Below are 21,013 nucleotides of genomic sequence, written 5' to 3' on the forward strand. Positions count from 1 at the left end.
CGGAATGGTAACTACGTCATATTGCGCGACAGCCCCTGGCCCAAAACCAAGATCGTGGTGGAGTTGTAAGGGGTTATAATGGAGAATAAAATTATCGCCGCTGTTTCTGAGCACCCGGAACTTTATGATACCTCCTGCTGCGATTATAGGGACATTGCGAAAAGAAAGTTGGCCTGGATCACGGTGAGCAAGGAAGTTGGCATATCTGGTAAGTATCTTTGTCAACACACTGTTTGTCTGACTTGATTACCTGCGATGTTCATACTTTTTAGTGGAGAAAAGCCGCAGAAAATGGAAGAGCCTAAGAGACACTTACCTAAAGCAAAGAAAGAAGGAACAAGGGACGAACAAGTGGATGTACACTCGGGCCCTATCTTTTCTTGATCCCTTCGTGACCAGGAGAGAGGCGAGGGGCAACATGGAGCAATGGGGTGACGAAAATGTGACCGCAGAAGATGAAGCAGCAGGAATGCCACAAGAAAAAGAGGATTCAGAGAATGGTATGTTTTTCTCCATGACTACAGAACTACTGTATCCCACACTTCGTGCTCTGATTTTAAAATATGTAAGCTTACAAACTGATTTGTATCACAAATGTCGTTTCTATTTCATACAGGAAAGAAGAGACATAAAAGCAGAGCTGCAGTGTGTGAGAAGGATATGAAGATACAGGAGCAACTATTTCTTCATTTGAAGCAGCATGCCTCCTCTGCTCCAGCCCCGATACCCTCAAGGGATGAGCTGTTTCTTAGTAGCCTGGTTCCTTCTCTGCAACGATTGCCACCCCAGCAGAAGGAACGTATCAAATTTGAAATTCATAAATTAATTTACGAAGCCATATAGCCATGTAAAGGTACATTTGGAGCGCTTTGAACAAATGTCTGGGTGATGGACAATGTTTGCAGGGAAGGCACCAGGCTTTGTTAGTAGTTAGTGGACCTCTTCAGATTCATGTTGTTGCCATGAAACATTAATTTTCTGTTTTTAACGTTTTTCTATTAATGTGTAATGTTGCAATATATGTTTTTGTATTTAAAACAAAAAATATTTTTTGCAATATACTTTGGTTTTCTCTTCTTTGTTTCTAAACATTGTTAACTGTTGTGTGTAGGTTATGGAAGTAAATCTGCCATGTGAGTTTGAATTTGAATTTCTAACACTGAATTATTTTAGCATATAATATAATCAAATTCAACATCTCAAAATATTCAGGTGTACAGAATATTTTGTCTGCGCTAATTTGTGCGCAGCTGAATCCAATGAACACCTCATCAGCTAGCTTTGCATAAGCCTGATCCTGATCCTGATCATGAATCAGGTGTGTTAGTGGAGAGAAACATGGAAAACAAGCTCTCGAGGACCGGAGTTGTGTTTGCTTGTCCAGTAAATTGGTCCATATATTTTACAGCTTGCAGCCTCAAATACTTAAGTACAGTTTGTCATGGGTACAATTTGTACAGTTTGTCATGGGTACAATTTGTACAAATTATCACGGGTAGACTCAATGATGAAGCGTGCTCAAGTAACTCCATACACCAGTGTTTTTCAACCCTGGTCCTCGGGGCAAACTATCCAGCCTATTTTCCATGTCTCCCTAGTCCAACACAGCTGATTCCAATGACAGTTCACCGGCGAGCTCTAGAGAAGCCTGATCATGATCCTCACCTGCGTTGGACTAGGGAGACATGGCAAACAGGCTGGATAGTGTGCCCCAAGGTCTAGGGTTGAGAAACACTGCCATAAACAACATGGTTCTGAAAAGAGCTGTATTGGTGTGCTTGTGCATTACACGTTGTCTTGCCATTGTACCGTTCCCTCATCTGCAAAGAAGTGTGTGAAGTTACATCAAGTGTCTTCTTGTTGAGTTGTTGCCAGCAAGTCTTTCCAGAAATGGCAGTGGTTAGATGTCCGGGAGGAGATCTACTCGAGCCGGCTCCAACTTCCCGGTACACTCAGAGTCATGAGAGCCAACAGGCTGCAGAACAGTTTCTTCCCCATAGCTGTGAAGAGACTGCAGGCAGGGATCGTGATATCCCCCCATATCAGAATATACACATAGCTAACTACCCCTCAGCTCAACGGACAATATTACATGTACAGTATGCACACTGAATCTGCACTTTATTGCCTCTTTTACAATTATTTATTTATTTGTTTGTTGTATTACTATTTTTTCGGGTTAATTATGTATTTTGTTGTGACTTGCTGTTGAGATACAACTAAACGAAATTGTGTTGTATTTTACAATGGCAATAAAGCTTCTTATTCTTACAGTTCGCTTATGCCTTGGGCCAGGTGCCCTGTTTGTCCGATTACTACAACGTTGCAGAATTATTTTTGCATTACAACATACAGAATTCCGACATCCGAGTGGTACTTCAACACATCATTATTCAGTTGTCATGAGTATTTCCCACTTCTTCTTTTTTAAAATGTATTTTAAGATCCAGACAGTCAGTCTCAGGTAGCTTATATTTATTTATTTATTTATTTATTTATTTATTCATTAATTTTTACGTGGTAGGGTAAAGGAGGGTCTGAATTAATTGGTCGTTTTATTTGTTAATGCACTTCGAGTGTCATTGTGAATATGTAACTAAAAGTCAGGTGAGGAATTTGGCCCTTCCTAAACTCACAAAATGAAGAAGAAAAAACCTCACAAAATGACGGTCGTCTTTCCCGTACAAATTTCTTGATTGCTAGATCAGCAGGGAAAGGAAAGGACGCGCTGCAATGAAGGCCTGGTTCGCCTCCCATTGACTGCTCACTGTTGTCATTTGTATGCACGGGCTCACACGGTTCCTCCCTCATGTTGTGTCAGGAATGTTCACGTATGCGTGTTTTGTCATGATAACACGGGTGTGAACGCAGCGCCGTGACGTGAGGTCGATGTGGAGTGAAGTTGCTCTCCTGGGATGGAAACACAAGCGAGTGGAAACGACAATATGGTGAGTACACACTGAATAGTTCATTTAATTTAAAACAAAAACAAAAAACGGTATCATGAACACTGTTATAAAGTCGATTTAATTTAATTCTCTTTCTGAATACAGCCACTTATGTTTGTGTGATTTTCTGCATAATTTTTTTGTTTAAGAGGCACTTGTAATCAAGTGAGGATGATGTGACAGTCATATTCTACACGTATAATGTACATGTCCTTAAATTAAATGGAGAACACTGATACTTGACAGTCAACAAACTGACTTTATGGAAAAGTAAATGTTGCCCTCTAGTTTTTATTCTAAGATTTCTAATGTCGATAAGGGATGGGAAACCTAAGGCCCAATTAAATAATCTTACATTTGGTTTCAAATTTCAGTACTTTCAATTCCAAACTAATAAATTAAATGTCAAATTTTACAACTCAAATTCAGTTTTTCAATGCGATAATTAAAAAATAAACAATACAAAAACACATGCGAAAATCCAGAATTTATTTGTGTGAATAATTTGGAGACAAATCTTGCCCCATACCAAATCTGTTGTGTCGGCACTCTCCAGACGGATACAGACGTGTCATCGCAGAGCGGCGGCTATGACGTGGAGCAGTTTGTGGACACCCCAGACTATGATGTCATCTGCACCATATGCCAGGGGGTGCTGCGGTGCCCGGTTCGAGCTGCATGCCACCACATCTTCTGCAAGAAATGCATTTTACAGTGGCTCAAGAGGTACAACCAAACATGGAGTACTTTCAAATGTTTCAACGCAGCTATTGAGTCACTGTTACTTTGTCCTTGTTAGACAGGAGACTTGCCCTTGCTGCCGAAAGCCGATTAACGCGTGCATGATCTTTGTCATGTTTAAACTCTGCAAATCCATAGGACGCATGAAGATAAAGGTAGGCATTATAAAGAGACAGTAGGCTGTATATCACATATTTACTGTAATTCACTCATAAACTAACTAGAGAAAGTTGTTTAAATGAGGTTTAGATTCAAGCATATTTATTTTCTCCACTGTGTTACAAAATAACTTGCATAAATTACGTTTCTATACTGTATACCATATGTCAGTTTAAGTAATCCTTTATACCATTCAATACACAATAGTACATAAACAACAATTTTGTAGGCGGTATAGACTGAACATCACACATTGTAAAGCATTTTGAGCACCATATTATGTAGAAAGCCATACTTCAACTCTTTGGACGTCACAAAATCATTATCAACGCCAAAGAAAAAGATGACAAATTTGTGAAGATAATCCTGATTTTGTTGTGTAGTTATCGTGACTTGTGATAATTCTGTGTTACACAAACTTTGTGTATATTATCCTCTGTGAAAAACGAATGAAGTGTATACATGACGCTCAATCGGATTGACGAAAGGAATATACCAATGAAATTCCATTCGGATTCAGCCTTTTCATTCCGATTGAGGTGTTTGTATGGAGCAGTTTGGTCGTTCGGATTAATTCTAATCGGAATACATGGCTCCATGTAAACCAGGCTACTGAGAGGGCGAACGTTGGCGAGTGTTGGCGAAGGTAGTAAATGTTGATTTTTGTCAAGGTTCGTTCAAGGTCACACAGGAAAGTACAAGTAGTTGTGAAAGCCTTCTTTGTTTGTGTCTTCATGACTGTATTATACTGCCCCCCGGTGGCCACCTTGTACAAACCAGATGGAGCTGCAATGAATCAATCATGACGCACAGAATTTTTTACATTCTATCGTTCATTCTCCAAACAGCGTATCCTCACATTAAGTCATTATTCTATTTTTATAAAATACAATATCATAGAAAGATATTTTCCTCAGTGAAAACCAAATGTAAAAAAACTGCAATGCATTTTATTGTCTGTAACAACAAATTGTGTTTGAAGTCAGAAAAAATGGAAATATTATGTTAAGAAGGAATTTATTGGGGGAAAAAATCAAATTATTCAATCATGTGATGTCTTTGACAGTGTAAGAACGAGATCCGTGGCTGCGCAGCGACATTCGCCCTCTCTGAGCAATACTGTCACAGCTTGAACTGTTTGTTTGAGCTCATCCCTTGCCCATACCCTGGGTGCCGGGCGCAGCTCCTCCGCCGCGACTTGGAGACCCACGCTCGCCACTGCGAGCATTGGCGCCAGCCGTGCCACATGGGCTGTGGTACCGTGCTGTCCCACCGTACGCGGGCTCAGCACAACTGCTACATGCAGCTCAAGTTGCAGTACCAGGCCAAGAGCAGAAACCATGGGGCCATCGCTGCCGCCCTGCAGAGGAAGATGAGGAGGATGCAGAACACCATGGCGCACATGAAGAGGCAAATCGGGCTGATATGTGAGAGTCTACAGGTGATGGACGAGCTGCACAAGGTGGAGGAGGACTTGGGAGAAGGCAGCTCCCGATCCACAGGGACGAGATTTAGCAGTGACGGCTGATAGCTGAGGGAAGAATGTGCTCATTTCATTGATGTTGTGTGTTGGAATGTACAGGTAGGTTTATCATCACATTATATTGAGTGAATTTGTAACATTTTGTGCTGTTTTTAGATATTTATATTGTAAATAAAACAAGTATTAATAAACAAACAAATATTGTTTATTGGTTATGGAATTTGATTTTTTTGGGGGGGGGGGCACATGCAAATATAATATGTGCTTTGAAAAATGTGTCTTGTTTGGACACTAAAATATTTATTTTTAAACATGTTTGAATCGCTTTCAAAGTTAAGAGATAGCAACAGATTTGTTCTCACTTTTTACATTCAAAACAAATTCAAAACAAAAAAAGGGTATTGATTTCAGTCAGTTATTTTATGATATAACTAATAATAATGACATGCCTGCTGTCAGCGTGCACACTTCTTCAAAACTTGCGACATCTGTGGCATTGTGCTCGACAATAAAACTGCACATCTAGAGTGGCCTTTTATCATGGGGAGCCAAAGGCACACCTGTGCAGTAATCATGCTGTCTAATCAACATAGATCCTGCCTTTGATAACACGAGTTATCTCAGAAATGGAGAAGTGCTCACGCTGATTTGTAAGCTATTTAATACAAATAGTCTTAGATCTTTGAGTTAAGCTAATGGAAAATGTCATCACTTCTTTTCCACACTCTCCATTGATCTGGGCTGTTGACCCTAAATACTTTAACTCCTCCACCTTCTTGGTCTCTTCTCCAAATAACTTCAGTCTTCCACTTAGGTCCCTCCCATTCAGACACAGACACTCCGTCTTGCTACCACTGACCTTCATTCCCCTCCTTTCGAGGGCAAACCTCCACGCCTCTAGCTTCTCCACCACCTGTTCCCCTGCTCTCACTACAGATCATCACAATGTCATCTGCAAACATCATAGTCCATGGAAATTCATCGTCTGTCATCCTGTCCATTACCATAGCGAACAAGAAGGGGCTCAGAGCTAATCCCTGATGTAGTCCCACCTCCGCTTTGAACTCCTCCGTCACACCTACAGCACACTTCATCACTGTTTTACAGTCCTCACACATGTCCTGCACCACTTTCACATTAACATACTTCTCTGCCACCCCAGATCAAATATGTAAAATAATTATATATTTTTAACACATTTTTAAAATTAGTTAAGTAAAATACAAACAAAATGTGTCCTTTTGGGAGCTTCTTAAAGTTGTTGTAGCGAAAGGTTGCCACTACGAGGCAGTGTGTTACGAGAGCTTCTTTCCAAATATCGCGATGTTTCATTTGGATAAAACCCGGTGGGGCCTCAGCCCGGCCTTCTTCCTGTAAAAACGATCACGTAAGTACACTCAAGTGCACACATTTGAACGCTCAATCCTCCTAAATCTTACACATCCTTCCCTCAATCTTATCACTGGATGCGAGAATATAACGGAAACATATATTACTTAGTGAAACTGAAGATATTATTGAGCTATGTAATACATTTTGACACAGTTGTGTCTTCGTTATTCCCGAATATGGCGGCGGAACTCGTGTCCTTTATTCAATGAAATGTCGAATACTTCAAAGTAGTCCTGAACTGATTTGTTTTTAGGTTTCAAGTAATGTATGTCCTTGTATTCCACAGCAAATGGCGGACGACGCCGGTGGTAGGGGAGGTTTTCGCGGAGGTTTTGGCCCCGGCGGCCGCGGTCGCGGACGTGGACGCGGCAGAGGCCGTGGAAGAGGCCGCGGTGCCCGGGGAGGCAAGGCCGAGGACAAGGAAGTGAGTAGAACATATTTTACTAGTTTAAATGCACCCAGTTACATTGTTACACGCGAAGAAGATGTTTTAATGTAACGTTTACCTTCTAGTGGGTGCCAGTCACCAAGCTGGGCCGCCTGGTTAAGGACATGAAGATCAAGTCCCTGGAGGAGATATATCTGTACTCTCTGCCTATCAAGGTAAGTTCTTTGTAAGGTTAGTTTATGAAATAAACGGATACTTTTTGGTGTTTACTAACCTGTAAGAAAAGGAGTTAAAAATGTATTTTATGGCTTTGTAAGATTATATATACTACGTGTATGCAGTCTTTTAATTGGGTACGCTTGCCAATTCATCCAGTGATGACACAAATGTGTAGAAAATGTTTATGGTGCCAAAACTTTGTTTGGTTGCATATGTATTTTAAAATCTCCTTTTGCAACACTCAATCTTTAAGAGGCCCTTTAATGTCTCAGAATTAAACAAGACAAATTAAGTATGATGTAGTCTATTTCTACATCACTGCAAACTACAACCATTATTTTTTTATTTTAAATTTGTTTAAAACTTCTCTTAATGGTGATTTGTAGTTTTTAGAGACCCCTGAGCTCTTTAGATGTAGTTATTTGGTTGCCCATTGTGGGTATTGCATTCGAGACCCACTAATGTAAATGCACTTAAAGTAAAGTGACGCATGTCGTGGAGCTCATCAGCTCACAAGTTCTGCATAAGCCTGATAACGATCCAGTTCATTGGCCCTCGAGGACCGAGTTTGGACACCGCTGAACTACTGCGTCAAAATAAACCCCCCAAAAAACGGCGCCAACTAATTTTTTGCTGTATATGTTTATTAAACACTTAAGATTTGCAAAATCATGGAGTTTTTTTAAAAATTTATTTTAAGTCTTAGTTAATATCTATCTTTATTATAAAATTCTAACAAAAAGTCTCAGGACCTTTCAGGGTCATTAACATATCTTGGTTAAATTAATAACTTCAACAAATAGCTCCCTGTTGTTTTCTACAGCATTTCAAAATATCTGAAAGGTTAATTTTTACTTAAGTTTAATTTCAAACAAAAACAGGTCAACAGCATCTCTTACAAAGTCAACAGAATTTTTTTTAGTGGTTTTGAATTATTCAATTTTTGGCCACGTGTTTCTTCAAAAAGGCCAATACCAATATTCTTCAAAATGCTGAATATTGGTGCCGATAATCGGTCTATCGGGCGAGTACGGTGCATCGAGTACCTCAAAATGTGGTTCTTCAATAAGAACGACAGAGGTCGCCGTTTTTCCGCTGCGGCAAGTTTGTATATTGTATGTGCTCGGCTTAGTCGCCTCGTGTGTGGTAGGGAGCCAGATTGTTGCTATCTGGAGGCTTCGGTCGCAAACAACATCCTTTCTTTTAACTTTACAGGAGTCGGAAATCATCGATTTCTTCTTGGGATCTGGTCTTAAAGATGAGGTGCTCAAGATCATGCCTGTCCAGAAGCAGACCAGGGCTGGTCAGCGCACCAGGTTCAAGGTGAGCCTTGTCACACCCATTTGAGATGTTTTTATAAACGCCACCGTGGAGCTAATGTGAGCATCTGTTGTCTTAACAGGCCTTTGTTGCCATCGGCGACTACAACGGCCACGTGGGCCTGGGAGTCAAGTGCTCCAAAGAGGTGGCGACCGCCATCCGAGGCGCCATCATCCTGGCCAAGCTGTCCATCGTGCCCGTCAGGAGGGGCTACTGGGGTAACAAGATTGGCAAACCCCACACGGTGCCCTGCAAGGTGACGGGCCGGTGCGGCTCCGTGCTGGTGCGTCTCATCCCAGCGCCCCGTGGTACCGGAATCGTGTCAGCTCCCGTGCCCAAGAAGCTGCTCACGATGGCCGGAATCGATGACTGCTACACATCTGCTCGGGGCTGCACTGCCACACTCGGCAACTTCGGTAAGTTTAACTACAATGAATCCTCATTTGTTGCTGAGGATAACTGTGAGCATCCATATACAGTGGTACCTTGACTTGCAAGTTTAATTTGTTCAGTGACCACACTCATCTTAAATGTTTTTTCCTATTTGAAATCAATAGAAATGCCATTAATCTGTTCCTGGGGAAAAACATTTTCTTTTAATAAAAAAAATGGCACACTATAGTATTGTACTTTATAAAACCATACAGTAATAACAATGATGTACAGAATGAAACGGCGCGTCATTCATGGTTGGGCATTGTGTTGATCATTACGTTCTCCTAGGCAAACAGGAGGTAGTATACTTAACATTTGTCACAGATTTGATATTTGATAATGAAATAGAATGTCAAAACTAAGCTGCATTAGCTTTTTACAGAGGGTAATGTGTTATAGCTGCAGCTTGTGTTCAAATATTTGTAATGTTTAATTTCCACAATGTCGATGGTAGTTTTGTCAGCACAGCTATGGAGTTTAGAATTGTGTTTTAGCATAAAGCTAAGGAACACTCATAAGATAGTTGCGGTAGAGATGAATACATAATTTTTGTCTTTGTTTGACCAATACAGTGCCACATTCTAGCGCTTGTGACTTAAATCTTGCTCACAACAAAATTGGCCTAACGATGTCTTGTAGCTAAAAACTCACATGTTGGGTTACTTGTAAGTCGAGGTACCGCTGTAATTTGGGACACTTATATTCGGGTTGGTTGTCTTGGAGTTCCGCTTTCTCCTTACTCTGCTCAGCTTCACCTCTGCCTATGGTGTGGTTGTCGTTAACCGGAGATACAGAAAGGGGCGTGTATGTAATTCATGGCAGAATGACTCGCTGTGGTCTCTTCTGATATTCTTACTGACGCTCGACACTTTCTCCTAACAAGTTGCTGCAGGGGAAACGTCATTTAAAAATCATGTTTGAAATGAATTCTTGTCCCTCCTATAGCCAAGGCCACCTTTGATGCCATCTCCAAGACTTACAGCTATCTGACTCCTGACCTTTGGAAGGAAACTGTCTTCACCAAGTCTCCCTACCAGGTCAGAAAACATCACACTTGTTTCAATGCTGACTCTTAAGTTGTGAATAAATCTTTCATCCTGACCAATTTATTTATTCCTCCCTCCCCAGGAGTTCACTGACCACCTGGCCAAGACCCACACCAGAGTGTCGGTGCAGAGAGGACAAGCTGTCCAGGCGGCGGCAACTCCCACCTAAACTTTTGTATAGCGAAACTGTTGAAATAAAAGTTCTGGGTAAACATCACGTCCTTGTCTGTCACTAAGATTAAAGATTATCAATGCAGGAAATAGAAATTTGAATCGCTACTGCTGCGTGTTATCCTTGCTCTCGCAAGATTTATTCTATTTGAGAGTTCACAAACTCCTGAGAATCCATCTTGTACCGCTCCCATAGATTTCCATCGATCCGAACCACTGGTGGTTTGGACCAATTGCGGAGCGACATTGTGTTTGGGGGCGTGATATGTAGCTCAGCTGTGACGAAACCAGGAAGCCAGCACAGACGCCGGGGCAAATAAACCTAACATTGACGAATGGACGCTACAATTAATTATATTCTCGCCGAATTACTCACCGTTTCCTCACAAACAGCGATAGGAACTTCGTGCCCCCCCCCACACCCTTTGATGAGAATTAAGAAATTTTCATCCTTAGCCGTAATTGGTCAAAACAAACTTTTACGAGATGCCGCATCGTCCCAATCAGCTCTTACGTATTTTACAGAATGTCCCACCTTTCCCGAGCAAATCAACTCGTAGCAGTGCCAGACTTATATTGTGGAGAACTCCCTCAAGTGAAGCACAAATCAATCTGGCTATTGCCAGGCTAGCCACGTGTGGCTTAAAAAAGAAACCGCACACTCCCTTCTTATAGACAATGCACGCATTACATCACACCCACAGAGAGAGGGCGAGAAATTCAAACCCAAATCACCCATTGTGAACAGCAAAGGTGTTAATCGTCTCATTTTAAGATGTTTGAATCATAAATTGTTTTAAATAAATTTTCGGCTAATTTCTTGAGCAACTTTAAATACAGTCAAAGATAAAAGTATAACTGAATATGAATACATGTAACAGTGCGGAGATTAATATAAGATGCCACCTAAAGTAATAAATGCTCTCAAGTTACAAAGTGTGTGTGCATATATTTATACATACACGGTGTGAAAGAAATTTGCACAAACATGTCCAGCAGTTTGCATCCGTTTGAGAGACACTTCTAAAATGCCAAATTTAGACAAATACTTTAATATGCCAATGATGCCTACAAGTATGTAAAGACTGCTCGTGTACTTCTGCAAGTTTTCACATTTTCAAATGATCACATCCACAACATTGCTATGAAATCACAACGTATGATCGCTGACGAGCCTATGGTTTACTTTGACGGTCCGTGGTGTCTGTGGGGCCCATGTTGATCGTTGGTGACCATTGTACTACAGTATAATAGGGCCGTCCAAACTTTACATTCTTGGACTTAACATGCTAAGAACATTCTGTCAATGAGTTGATTTGAGAAATGAACATCACAGCTTTGTTAATAAATGAAGCAAATAGTTTGGTATTTGTCATGATTTTGAAGTGGTAAAAAGAAAACAGACTACAACGTTGATTTAAGCTCTTTATTTTACAACAATTACACATGATGGAAAAGAGGACTGTTAAGCATTCTGAGCCTGAGCTGCTTCAATCATCCTCTCCTTTTGCTTCATCAGACATTTCTTGGCATTGGCATATGCTCCAAGGTCCATATCTGGGCCAAGACACGCACATGAAATGATTCTCAAGGTAAAAAATCTTCATTGAATGTAGTTAAGGAAAAGTGTTAGTGAAAGTGGAGTTATAAAATGAAAAACTTACAGCGTAACTGGAAGTTCTCAGCAACCTCGTTGAACTTCTCTACCTCCTTAGTACAGTTCTGATCAAAGCTGTTGCCTTCTCTCTGTTGGCAGGCCCCCATACGTTCCTGCATTATCTTCAGAATCTCCTTGTCCACCTTGCTGAGATATGACAACAATAATAACAGTTCATGTATTGATGGTACCAGTCATAATTGAGCATTTAAAGAAGAATTTTTAATACCGCTGTTGAAATGGGATCTAAATCAGCTTGTGTGAGTGTGAGTGTACCAAATGTCAATTTTGATTGAACGCAAGAAATCATCTCACAAGTCTCTCCTAAACTGCATTTCGGCCTCATAGTAGCACAGGTAATCCCCCTCTTGGCACTCGGTCAGGTCGGGAACGCGGCGGAACTTCTGGTGGTAGTAGACCAGCTTGTTTCTGGACTGAATGCTGTCGATAATTCCTAAAAAGAGAAGAAAGCACATTTGAAGGATGTTTAAAAACAAGGGAGGGTATGTGTGTGATTGCATTTTGGTACTGAAACAAATAATTGCAAAGTAGGAACTACTGCCCGTCTGTTTTTGTTGTTTTGTTGAATGGTAGGTGTTCTGAAGCCTCATGGGCTGATTGACTAGCTTTACCCTAAGGTTTTCCAATAAATATTTTTCTTGTTTGGACTCGTTAGATGCGATATAAATGACTATTTGGCTTGTATAGTATTCTTGTCGTTGGTGATTTTCCCCCTGCTTACATTGTTAATTTTCGAAGGTGAAACCCATTTGTTTCTTTCTTGAACGCCCTCACATTTACGAAAGACACAAATGCTTTTATGTGAAAATCCCTGGCTAATTTTCTGTTATTTGGAACATACCTGCTCCGTTTAGTGTGACTTTTACAAAAGCCACAACCATAGTGTTTTAAAAACTGTTCTTATATGTAATATGCACATATACAATGCTTTTCAAGATGCATTGTAGGATACTGTTTATACATACGACAAAACGGCGTGGTGATTCAGAACACAGCCTAAACATTAAAAGGCACTCGCTCCAGTTAAACCGTAACACAATTGTAATTCGTGACACATTTTACAATGTAGATGCACCTAAAATATATATATATATATATTCATAGTTCCCGTCATTTTCCGGCATCAGTAGCCGTGTTGTTGTGCTAGCAGTCAGCTAGCTGTGTTAGCTTCGCTTACCTTTAAATGTGGTGACAGGCAGGTCCACAGAGTAATAGAAGACGTTCTTCAAAATCTCGGCCGGGTTTGGCAGATCCGTCAGTTTATTCACAACTGGGGTCCTCTGAGGAGGCTTTGGATATGCATCCTTATTAAAGTCGGACGGCATTTTGCTTGCCTTGAATGGACGCAGAAGAAATCCTCGACCTCGACGGTTCTCCTCTCGAGGTAGCGCATGCGCATTCAGGACAACGTAATGGCAAACTGGAGGTCAGTCAAAAACATTTTTATTCACACGTATTGGCTAATGATAGTTTAGTTTTGGTCTTTTAAAACAGTAGACGTAGCGTTTTTTTAAAAATGTATATATATATTTTTTTATTTAGAATTTAAAATAATATATTTGTCCAAACAGGAAGGACGAAGAGTAAAGTTCAGAGTTGAAGATGCTATACATTGAGCTGCCAACAGATGTCAACAAAGACCCTTAAAAAAAAACAGCTCAAACTTTTTCACATTGTAAAAAAAAAACCGTCATGGCACACCACTCAGCAAAATGACTCATAAAAAGTGGATAAACGGATTAAATATGTACTGTACCTTTAGTCACCTAGTGGAGAACATTTGATTGTTCTGCCTGTTAATATACGTGGTTGGCATAGATAAATTATTTGTTTATTCATAAGAGAAAACAAAGAAGAAAAAAATCTTAACTCTTTCGCGCGGCACACCTGATGATATCTCACGGTCATGCCACACTAATGTGCCCTGACACACTGGTTAAGAATCACTGCTTTACAAAAATGGCATCAGTTGCCATAAAATGTCAACATACCTGCAAAAGAGAGCAGAAGCTACAGAAGAAGCTAACAACAACAACAACAACAACAACAACAACAACAACAACAACAACAACAACAACAACAACAACAACAACAACAACAACAACAACAACAACAACAACAACAACAACAACAACAAAATACAATTTATAAACATAAAAGACAAAATGACATAAATAAATTCAGGATGTGTTCAGCTTAATGCAAGGGGGCATTCCTACAGGAGTATTTGTTACTTTGGTATTTTAATTGAATGTACTAAATTCCAAATTTGTTGATAACATGTTGAAAATTTCGGCTAGGTTTTGGAAAAAATGTTGTGGATGAAAGATGTTGCAATACATTGGATGAGATTTAAGCTTGATGAAATAAATGTAGAAAGTGCAGATGTCGATAACTGATAAGAAAGCCAATAATTGTTTGCAAAATTAACTTGAATACACATTTCCTTACAACAATTGCTTTATTATCTAGTTTATTTGTATGACGTCAAATTAGTCGATAATTGCCGATAATTATCGACCACCAATATTATCGTGCATATAATTTTAATTTCAATAACATGTTATGATGCATCAAATCCGGCCTTCCTGGGTCGAGTTTGCATGTTCTCCCCGTGCTTGCGTGAGTTTTCTCCGGGCTCTCCGGTTTCCTCCCACATTCCAAAGACATGCATGGCAGATTAATTGAACACTTTAAATTGTCCCTCGGTGTGATTGTGAGTGTGGATGGTTGTTCGTCTCTTTGTGCCCTGCAATTGTCTGGCAACCAGATCAGGTTTCTAGTATCATATCTCTACGTACTCTGTCTCTCGCCCAGAGCCGGCTGGCATAGGCTCCAGCACGCCCGCGACGCTGGTGAGGATAAGCGGTTTGAAGAATGATTGGGAAGAGTGCTGCGCTTTTTCAACGCATCGCGCCAATGGAGCTTTGCACTGCCACCCGCTGGCATAGACTCACAATACTTTCTGAACTCGACCCTCGAATCTTTTCATTTGCTTTTCTGGCTGAGGAGAAAGACTAAATATGTCACACACACATTCATTGAATATAACAGACAGACTGTTGAACATGAGCATGTGCAGTACAAATGTGATAAAACATAAGGAGAAAAATAAATGTCTCTTCTGTTGTGTGAGGGCACGTGCCACATAACTGCCGGCGTATTAATATGTGCTTGGTCACACAGGGAGGAATGCCTCCTGCAGTTGCTGATCCCTTCTCACGCATGCATTTGAACAGGAAATATGCCAATTCAGCTATTTTAGTGGTGAAATCATTGACATTATTGGATTGAAAAAATAAAATGAATGTAAAGCACAGACTAAAATGGAAAACAATTTAATGTAATCTTTATTGTTTTTTTGTTTTGTTTTGTTTATTCTTCACATGCAGGGATCCCTGCCTGCCCTGACCGCATGCACATGGTTTCAATTTAATGTTGACTTGTTTTCATTTTATAGGGAACAAAAAGACACTATTGTATACCAGGAAAACATGTTGTTTGGTTGTCTTTGGAAAATTGGTTATAAATATCTACCCTTTTGAATAAGTTGTTGCAATTTTGATATGCAACAAGCCTATATAGTTGGGCATATAGTTGCTCCGATTTTCATATTTCAAATGAAGTTCAAACTGTTTTGGTGAAATGCACTTATCTGGTGTTGTTCGTTTGTAGCCATGCACCTTAATTTACCAAGTCAAGTTAGTCAACCAATGTAACTAACCGATGTTACAACTCACTGACTTGGGCTCTCCTCCTTATGATTTGTATGTGTTTAACTAAGATGAACTTGGTCACCTGACAATGAAATCCTTCCTCCTCCCCACTCCATTCTTGGCTAAATGGTTCCTCTCTACTAGACTTGACACCAGCTTAAACTTCGGAGTGCCCACTCCTCCCGTCTTTTGCACTTTGGCAAACACGGCTCCCGAGTGGGGTCAGACACCAAATTAGAGCCTCACACTGTGCGTCTTCTACGTCAGGGTCTTTTTTGTAGCTCTCGCCTGGTCAGCGTGTGCAGACATGGTCAGTGGTCTTTGTGTTGCGATTCTATTCTTCTTTAATGTGTCTTTTTGTATTCATCTGAGATTCTGGCTCTTTATATTAATGTCTGAAATCTATATTGACGTGCATGTGTTGGCTTTGGCTAATGCCCTCTCTAGTCACATCGCAAATTTCACGCACCGCGCCATGGACATTTGGGCTTTCTCCCTCGCAAACGTAGCAAGAGGCTCAGAGGCAGAGTGCGTACATGGCCTAAAGATGATCCCAGCAAGCCTGTGCACCTCACCGCCTTCTTGGGATACAAGGCTGGCATGACCCACACCCTCAGAGAGGTGCACCGCGTTGGTCTCAGTATGTACATAAAGTGCAGTGGAGCATGTGGAATATTTGTTAGGAGCAACAATTTACAAACGTGCATTATTTTGAATTTACCTCCTAGCGTAGCTACGATCCACCAATCCCCTTACTTATCACTAAAACTGGCATTTGAACAGGGGTGTGTAGATTTATTCAAAGTTCAAAACTAAGGCTCTTAGAATGGAGTGTGCGACTGGCTTGGCTCCAGGCGAAGACTGTAGGGCCCTTCTCCTCATTGTCCCCCTCTTCATCTTGTCTCCTTCCATCAGCGATCATGTACCTCGGCCGATGCCATCACCTACAGCTAAATTGACATCGAAAGGAATAGCTAACTCAAAATATTTATTTACGTGTTCTATGCTCCCCCACTAGTGTAAACACGGCATTCTGATTGATATTGCGTTTGTGGAACATGAACTAAGTAGTAAAAAAACACCAGTTTTTTTACTCATCTCAGGGGGCGGCCATTTTGTCACATGCTGTCGAGTGAAAATAATATCAGTTGCTCAGGTAACGACCAATCACGGCTCACCTGTTATCGGCGTTTGGTCATGTGATGTTAGTGAGCAGTGATTTGTTGTTACCTTCGCCCTGAGCAACTGTGATGTCATTTTCTGTCAACACCAACTGGCAAAATGGCCGCTTAACTCATGTTGCACAAAGACAATATCAACCAGAATGTCGTGTTTAGACTAGTACTCATTCAGTACTGGACTCAAAAAAAAAAAAAGTTAAAACGTTTTTGATGCAAAAATACATACAATCATAAAAGCATGCAAAAGGATTGTACTAAAAAGTTAAATACAATTGAACTGTACTTGGGCAGTGATTCTTTCACGTGCCACTTGAAGGAGCCCTGGCACCATGAGTGCCTCATTTCTATTTACTCCACAGAGCAAACTAAGCGGGAAGAAGTAGAGGCGGTTACCATCATTGAGACCCCCCCACTCATTGTGGTCGGAGTGGTGGGCTACATCCGCACCGTGCGGGGTCTACGTTCCCTCAAGACCATTTTTGCTGAGCATCTCAGTGACGAGTGCAAGCGCAAATTCTACAAAAACTGGTGTGTGATGTTACCGCCGGAAAATTAGGTACAATACACCTGCACAACCCCGTGCATGCTTTCATTCGTTTCAGGCACAAGAGCAAGAAGAAGGCCTTCACTAAATACAGTAAAAAGTGGCAAGACGAGGCAGGAAAGAAATCGCTGGACAAGGATTTTACTCTGATGAAAAAATATTGTTCAGTCATTCGGGTTATTGTTCACTCTCAGGTAAGACAATGTTTCCGGACAACCTTTAGATGATAACCATGTAGATGACTTCTCTAAAAGCAACATGTAGATTTCACTGTGGCAAAAGGGCAACATCCACCTGACCACATGCAATAGAGGGATTCGATGTCACATCTCCCTCCCAGCTACTTTGTGCAAACCAAGTCTGTCCGCGTGAGCGCCTGCTGTTTCAAATGACAAGTTTAAAAATACTTTTTAGAGCAGAACTTGCCAGACTTTGCCAGGGGAAAACCTTGATTTTGGCAGCCAACAAGGTGAAGGTGGTAAGCCAAGACCATTTATAACAGTGTGCGAAAGTTTCAGCTTGGTAACACGATCAATATGCACTTCTAAGAAGTGATGTGATCTCATGATCTGATCACGGCGAGTTCAAACGTGACCCTGTGAGATGAAGCGTGTCTTACTTCTCACTACACAGTTCTACATTCTACTTCACTGGTCTTCTAACTCATTTTCAGATGCGATTGCTGCCCATAAAGCAGAAGAAGGCTCACGTCTTGGAGGTGCAGTTAAACGGGGGCAGCATTTCGGAAAAGGTGGACTGGGCAAAGGAGCGTCTGGAGAAAGCTGTGCCCGTGTCTGCTGTTTTCCAGCAGGATGAGTTGATTGATATCATTGGAGTCACAAAGGGTCACGGCTTTAAAGGTTAGACGCCAGTCATCCAGAAAAACAAATATTTCACCATGATGTCACATGCACTTCCGGGTGGCAGAAGCTTTAACAATTGGCCTCACAGGAGAAATGGCTTGAATGATGATTTTGTTTTTTTGCCTCCTCTACCACTATAGTTTGTACGACGGCGTATTAGGGCCACATATAAAAAAAAAAAAATTAGAGGGCGGGGGCAATATTCCGAGAAAAAAAACTCGCAAATTTGCCACTTAATAAACACGCAAATTTGCCACTTTATAAACTTGCAAATTTACGAGTTTGTTACGTTACAAAGTGGCAAATTTGCGAGTTTATAAAGTGGCAACTTTGCCACTTTATGGCAGATTTGCGAGAGAAAAAAAAAAAACTTACGAGAAATACACGTAGCGTACTATTCGACTGTTTGTGCCAATACTTTTCGGTCGGGTTTCCAAATAAGGAGATAGTAATTGCTTTAGCATAGATTAACCATATGATGTTAAGCATTCACTCTTTAAAGCGTTGTGTACGGTCACTGGCCAGCGACAAAGACGCCTCACTTTGCGAAGGTCCACATCCGGACGATCAAGCATTTAAGTAAATTTGTTCAAATGTATATTTACTTGTACAATTATGTTTCCAGAATTATTATTTACATTCATACGTTTTGTTTTTAAGTATCTAAATTGATGTGTCAAATCTGCTGCTCTCCGTCATTCACTTGCATTTACCTAAAGTAGGCTAGCATCTGATTGGATAGTGTTAGTTAGCTGATAGGGGATCAAGTGGTAAATTGATTAAAAAATAGATCTGGTGGAAATTCAGACATAGTTAGAAAAAAAAAAGATATATTTCAGTTCTACCACCCTGGTGCCTATTGTTTCCAAAAAAAGGTCTATAAACTCATTGATCACTGATAGGTGTGACAAGCCGCTGGCACACAAAGAAGCTTCCCAGGAAAACTCACAAGGGTCTGCGCAAGGTGGCGTGCATCGGAGCATGGCATCCAGCTCGAGTGGCGTTCAGCATAGCACGGGCTGGTCAAAAGGGCTTTCACCACCGTACTGAGATCAACAAAAAGGTCTGCTTTGCGCCTATGACCAAAACGCTGGAATCATTTGACGTAATGATAAAGTTTTGTCTCCTGCTGTCCTCAGATTTATCGAATCGGTAGGGGCGTTCATATGCAGGATGGAAAGGTGATCCGGAATAATGCTTCCACGAACTATGACGTCAGCCAGAAGACCATTTCTCCCATGGTATTTACATTTCCAGACTGTAGATCAGCTGGGGCGTCAAGCTCAATTTCGCCAGTGGGTTCCCTCAGAGGACCGTTACGACTGTGAAACCATATACAGTGGTGTCTTGAAATACGAGTTTAATTTGTTCCTTGGCCATGCTGATATCTTAAAACCCTGATTGTGACCATGCTGGCAATACAACTTTTATATCTCAAATGATGTTTTCCCATTGAAATGAATGGAAATGCCATTCATCTGTTTCAGCCTGCCCCAAAAAACTAAAAAAATAATAATTTTTAATCAGACAACTAGAACTCTAGAATATTGAGCTTTATAAAAACATAGCCTCCAGTAGAATGTAAAAATAAAACCGTTTCTGGCATTTTTAAAAACATTTTTAAAATTTACTTCAGTAGTGTTTTATGGTGTCTGCCGTATTTATTATGTGTTATGTTATTCATTTTATTTCCTGATATACTCAACCTACTTACCTACTACTTTTGTGTTATTTTGTTTCACCTGTCTTTACTGCATGCATGATTTCTATTCCATATACAGCACTCTGTATGCAGTGATGGTTGTTTTAAAGTGCTTTATAGATGAGTTGAGAGCTAAATTCAATTTCACGATGAAAAGCTTTGTTTTGAGTACAAATGTGTATTCATTTTCTTTAGACAGCAAACTTCAACTGCATCTGCCTGGCAATAATCAGCGTAAAGCCTCTTTTTCAAGATTTGTTCAATAACTGCTAAACTGATGCTTGTTGGGTTAAGTTCAGACACAATACAAAGCTCACTATCTCAATGTTTTGCTTGCAATTAGACTTAACTGCTTCTATCGTGTAACTGCAGTTCAATTGTTTCGTCACTATTGTCAAGACATCATTGTACATATGTAATCAACTGATTATATATTCTCAGATTTTGTTTTGTTTTACAGTATATCCAATTTTCTCTTCAATTTTTCCTTCTGTCAATCTGTTCCTGTCTTAATTTCTGCAGGGAGGCTTTCCGCACTACGGCGAGGTGAATAATGATTTTGTCATGGTGAAGGGTTGTGTAATCGGTGCTAAGAAACGTGCCCTCACCCTCCGAAAGGTACGTCTCACCTTTTTAATGGCTTTCATCTGCACTCCATATATGAAATTGATAACCATCTTCCTTCCAAGTCATTGCTAGTGCACTCGTCTCGCAAATCATTGGAAGCCATCGAGCTCAAGTACATTGACACCACATCCAAGTTTGGTCACGGTCGCTTCCAGACCGCGCAGGAGAAAAGAGCTTTTATGGTCAGCAACTTTTCCCTAATGATACAACCATGTTGATTTCTTCCTTTGCTCCCATTGGTTCTGATTTCTGACCTGTGGTTTACCTGCAGGGTCCACAAAAGAAGGATGCATTCAAAATGTTACCAGAGCCTCAACCTGAGGAGATGTAAAACATTTGGAGTATTTTCCAGGATGAAGCAGAGTTTACTGGAAGGAAGGGGAAATGTATCAATTAAAAA

At 40.6% G+C, this 21,013-nt stretch overlaps 5 protein-coding genes across 5 annotated transcripts; 4 read left to right on the plus strand and 1 right to left on the minus strand.

The window, feature by feature from the left end:
* Positions 1–9: 9 nt before the first annotated feature.
* Positions 10–2,271, plus strand: LOC147181718 (uncharacterized). The gene is made up of 3 exons (XM_086092685.1): positions 10–208; positions 273–500; positions 617–2,271. Exons 1-3 carry the CDS (start codon positions 79–81, stop codon positions 841–843), a joined length of 585 nt encoding a protein of 194 aa, XP_085948811.1. The 5' UTR covers positions 10–78; the 3' UTR covers positions 844–2,271.
* A 585-nt stretch (positions 2,272–2,856) lies between these two features.
* Positions 2,857–5,496, plus strand: rnf151 (ring finger protein 151). The gene is made up of 4 exons (XM_086087680.1): positions 2,857–2,948; positions 3,505–3,674; positions 3,748–3,844; positions 4,915–5,496. The coding sequence occupies exons 1-4, from the start codon at positions 2,916–2,918 to the stop codon at positions 5,374–5,376; spliced, it is 762 nt and encodes a 253-aa protein (XP_085943806.1). The 5' UTR covers positions 2,857–2,915; the 3' UTR covers positions 5,377–5,496.
* A 1,131-nt stretch (positions 5,497–6,627) lies between these two features.
* rps2 (ribosomal protein S2) lies at positions 6,628–10,348 on the plus strand. The gene is made up of 7 exons (XM_086092700.1): positions 6,628–6,718; positions 7,010–7,147; positions 7,237–7,326; positions 8,546–8,653; positions 8,733–9,066; positions 10,031–10,122; positions 10,214–10,348. The coding sequence occupies exons 2-7, from the start codon at positions 7,013–7,015 to the stop codon at positions 10,298–10,300; spliced, it is 846 nt and encodes a 281-aa protein (XP_085948826.1). The 5' UTR covers positions 6,628–6,718; positions 7,010–7,012; the 3' UTR covers positions 10,301–10,348.
* A 1,366-nt stretch (positions 10,349–11,714) lies between these two features.
* ndufb10 (NADH:ubiquinone oxidoreductase subunit B10) lies at positions 11,715–13,380 on the minus strand. Its single transcript, XM_086092715.1, has 4 exons — positions 13,158–13,380; positions 12,275–12,413; positions 11,967–12,106; positions 11,715–11,859 (listed from the first exon to the last, which is right to left on the minus strand). Exons 1-4 carry the CDS (start codon positions 13,303–13,305, stop codon positions 11,768–11,770), a joined length of 519 nt encoding a protein of 172 aa, XP_085948841.1. The 5' UTR covers positions 13,306–13,380; the 3' UTR covers positions 11,715–11,767.
* Positions 13,381–15,870: 2,490 nt separating this feature from the next.
* Positions 15,871–20,995, plus strand: LOC147181722 (large ribosomal subunit protein uL3-like). The gene is made up of 10 exons (XM_086076912.1): positions 15,871–16,006; positions 16,144–16,336; positions 17,237–17,405; positions 17,480–17,615; positions 18,095–18,281; positions 19,187–19,347; positions 19,424–19,525; positions 20,509–20,604; positions 20,676–20,795; positions 20,885–20,995. The coding sequence occupies exons 1-10, from the start codon at positions 16,004–16,006 to the stop codon at positions 20,942–20,944; spliced, it is 1,227 nt and encodes a 408-aa protein (XP_085933038.1). The 5' UTR covers positions 15,871–16,003; the 3' UTR covers positions 20,945–20,995.
* The last annotated feature ends 18 nt before the right edge of the window (positions 20,996–21,013 follow it).

The sequence above is a fragment of the Leptonotus elevatus genome, chromosome 1, assembly GCF_054856555.1.
Source record: "Leptonotus elevatus isolate MCC_2025b chromosome 1, RoL_Lele_1.0, whole genome shotgun sequence".
Classification (NCBI taxonomy): domain Eukaryota; kingdom Metazoa; phylum Chordata; class Actinopteri; order Syngnathiformes; family Syngnathidae; genus Leptonotus; species Leptonotus elevatus.

Coding starts and splice junctions, on each gene's coding strand:
- LOC147181718 (XM_086092685.1), top strand. CDS start 79: ATGGAGAATAAAATTATCGCCGCTGTTTCTGAGCACCCGGAACTTTAT. Junction 209..272: donor CAAGGAAGTTGGCATATCTG/GTAAGTATCTTT, acceptor CATACTTTTTAG/TGGAGAAAAGCCGCAGAAAA. Junction 501..616: donor AAAAGAGGATTCAGAGAATG/GTATGTTTTTCT, acceptor TATTTCATACAG/GAAAGAAGAGACATAAAAGC.
- rnf151 (XM_086087680.1), top strand. CDS start 2,916: ATGGAAACACAAGCGAGTGGAAACGACAATATG. Junction 3,675..3,747: donor ATTTTACAGTGGCTCAAGAG/GTACAACCAAAC, acceptor TGTCCTTGTTAG/ACAGGAGACTTGCCCTTGCT. Junction 3,845..4,914: donor TAGGACGCATGAAGATAAAG/GTAGGCATTATA, acceptor TGTCTTTGACAG/TGTAAGAACGAGATCCGTGG.
- rps2 (XM_086092700.1), top strand. CDS start 7,013: ATGGCGGACGACGCCGGTGGTAGGGGAGGTTTTCGCGGAGGTTTTGGC. Junction 7,327..8,545: donor TGTACTCTCTGCCTATCAAG/GTAAGTTCTTTG, acceptor TTAACTTTACAG/GAGTCGGAAATCATCGATTT. Junction 9,067..10,030: donor TGCCACACTCGGCAACTTCG/GTAAGTTTAACT, acceptor TCCCTCCTATAG/CCAAGGCCACCTTTGATGCC.
- ndufb10 (XM_086092715.1), bottom strand. CDS start 13,305: ATGCCGTCCGACTTTAATAAGGATGCATATCCAAAGCCTCCTCAGAGG. Junction 12,107..12,274: donor ATGCAGTTTAGGAGAGACTT/GTGAGATGATTT, acceptor GTCATATCTCAG/CAAGGTGGACAAGGAGATTC. Junction 11,860..11,966: donor TGAGAACTTCCAGTTACGCT/GTAAGTTTTTCA, acceptor GTCTTGGCCCAG/ATATGGACCTTGGAGCATAT.
- LOC147181722 (XM_086076912.1), top strand. Junction 19,348..19,423: donor GTACTGAGATCAACAAAAAG/GTCTGCTTTGCG, acceptor TGCTGTCCTCAG/ATTTATCGAATCGGTAGGGG. Junction 20,796..20,884: donor AGGAGAAAAGAGCTTTTATG/GTCAGCAACTTT, acceptor GTTTACCTGCAG/GGTCCACAAAAGAAGGATGC.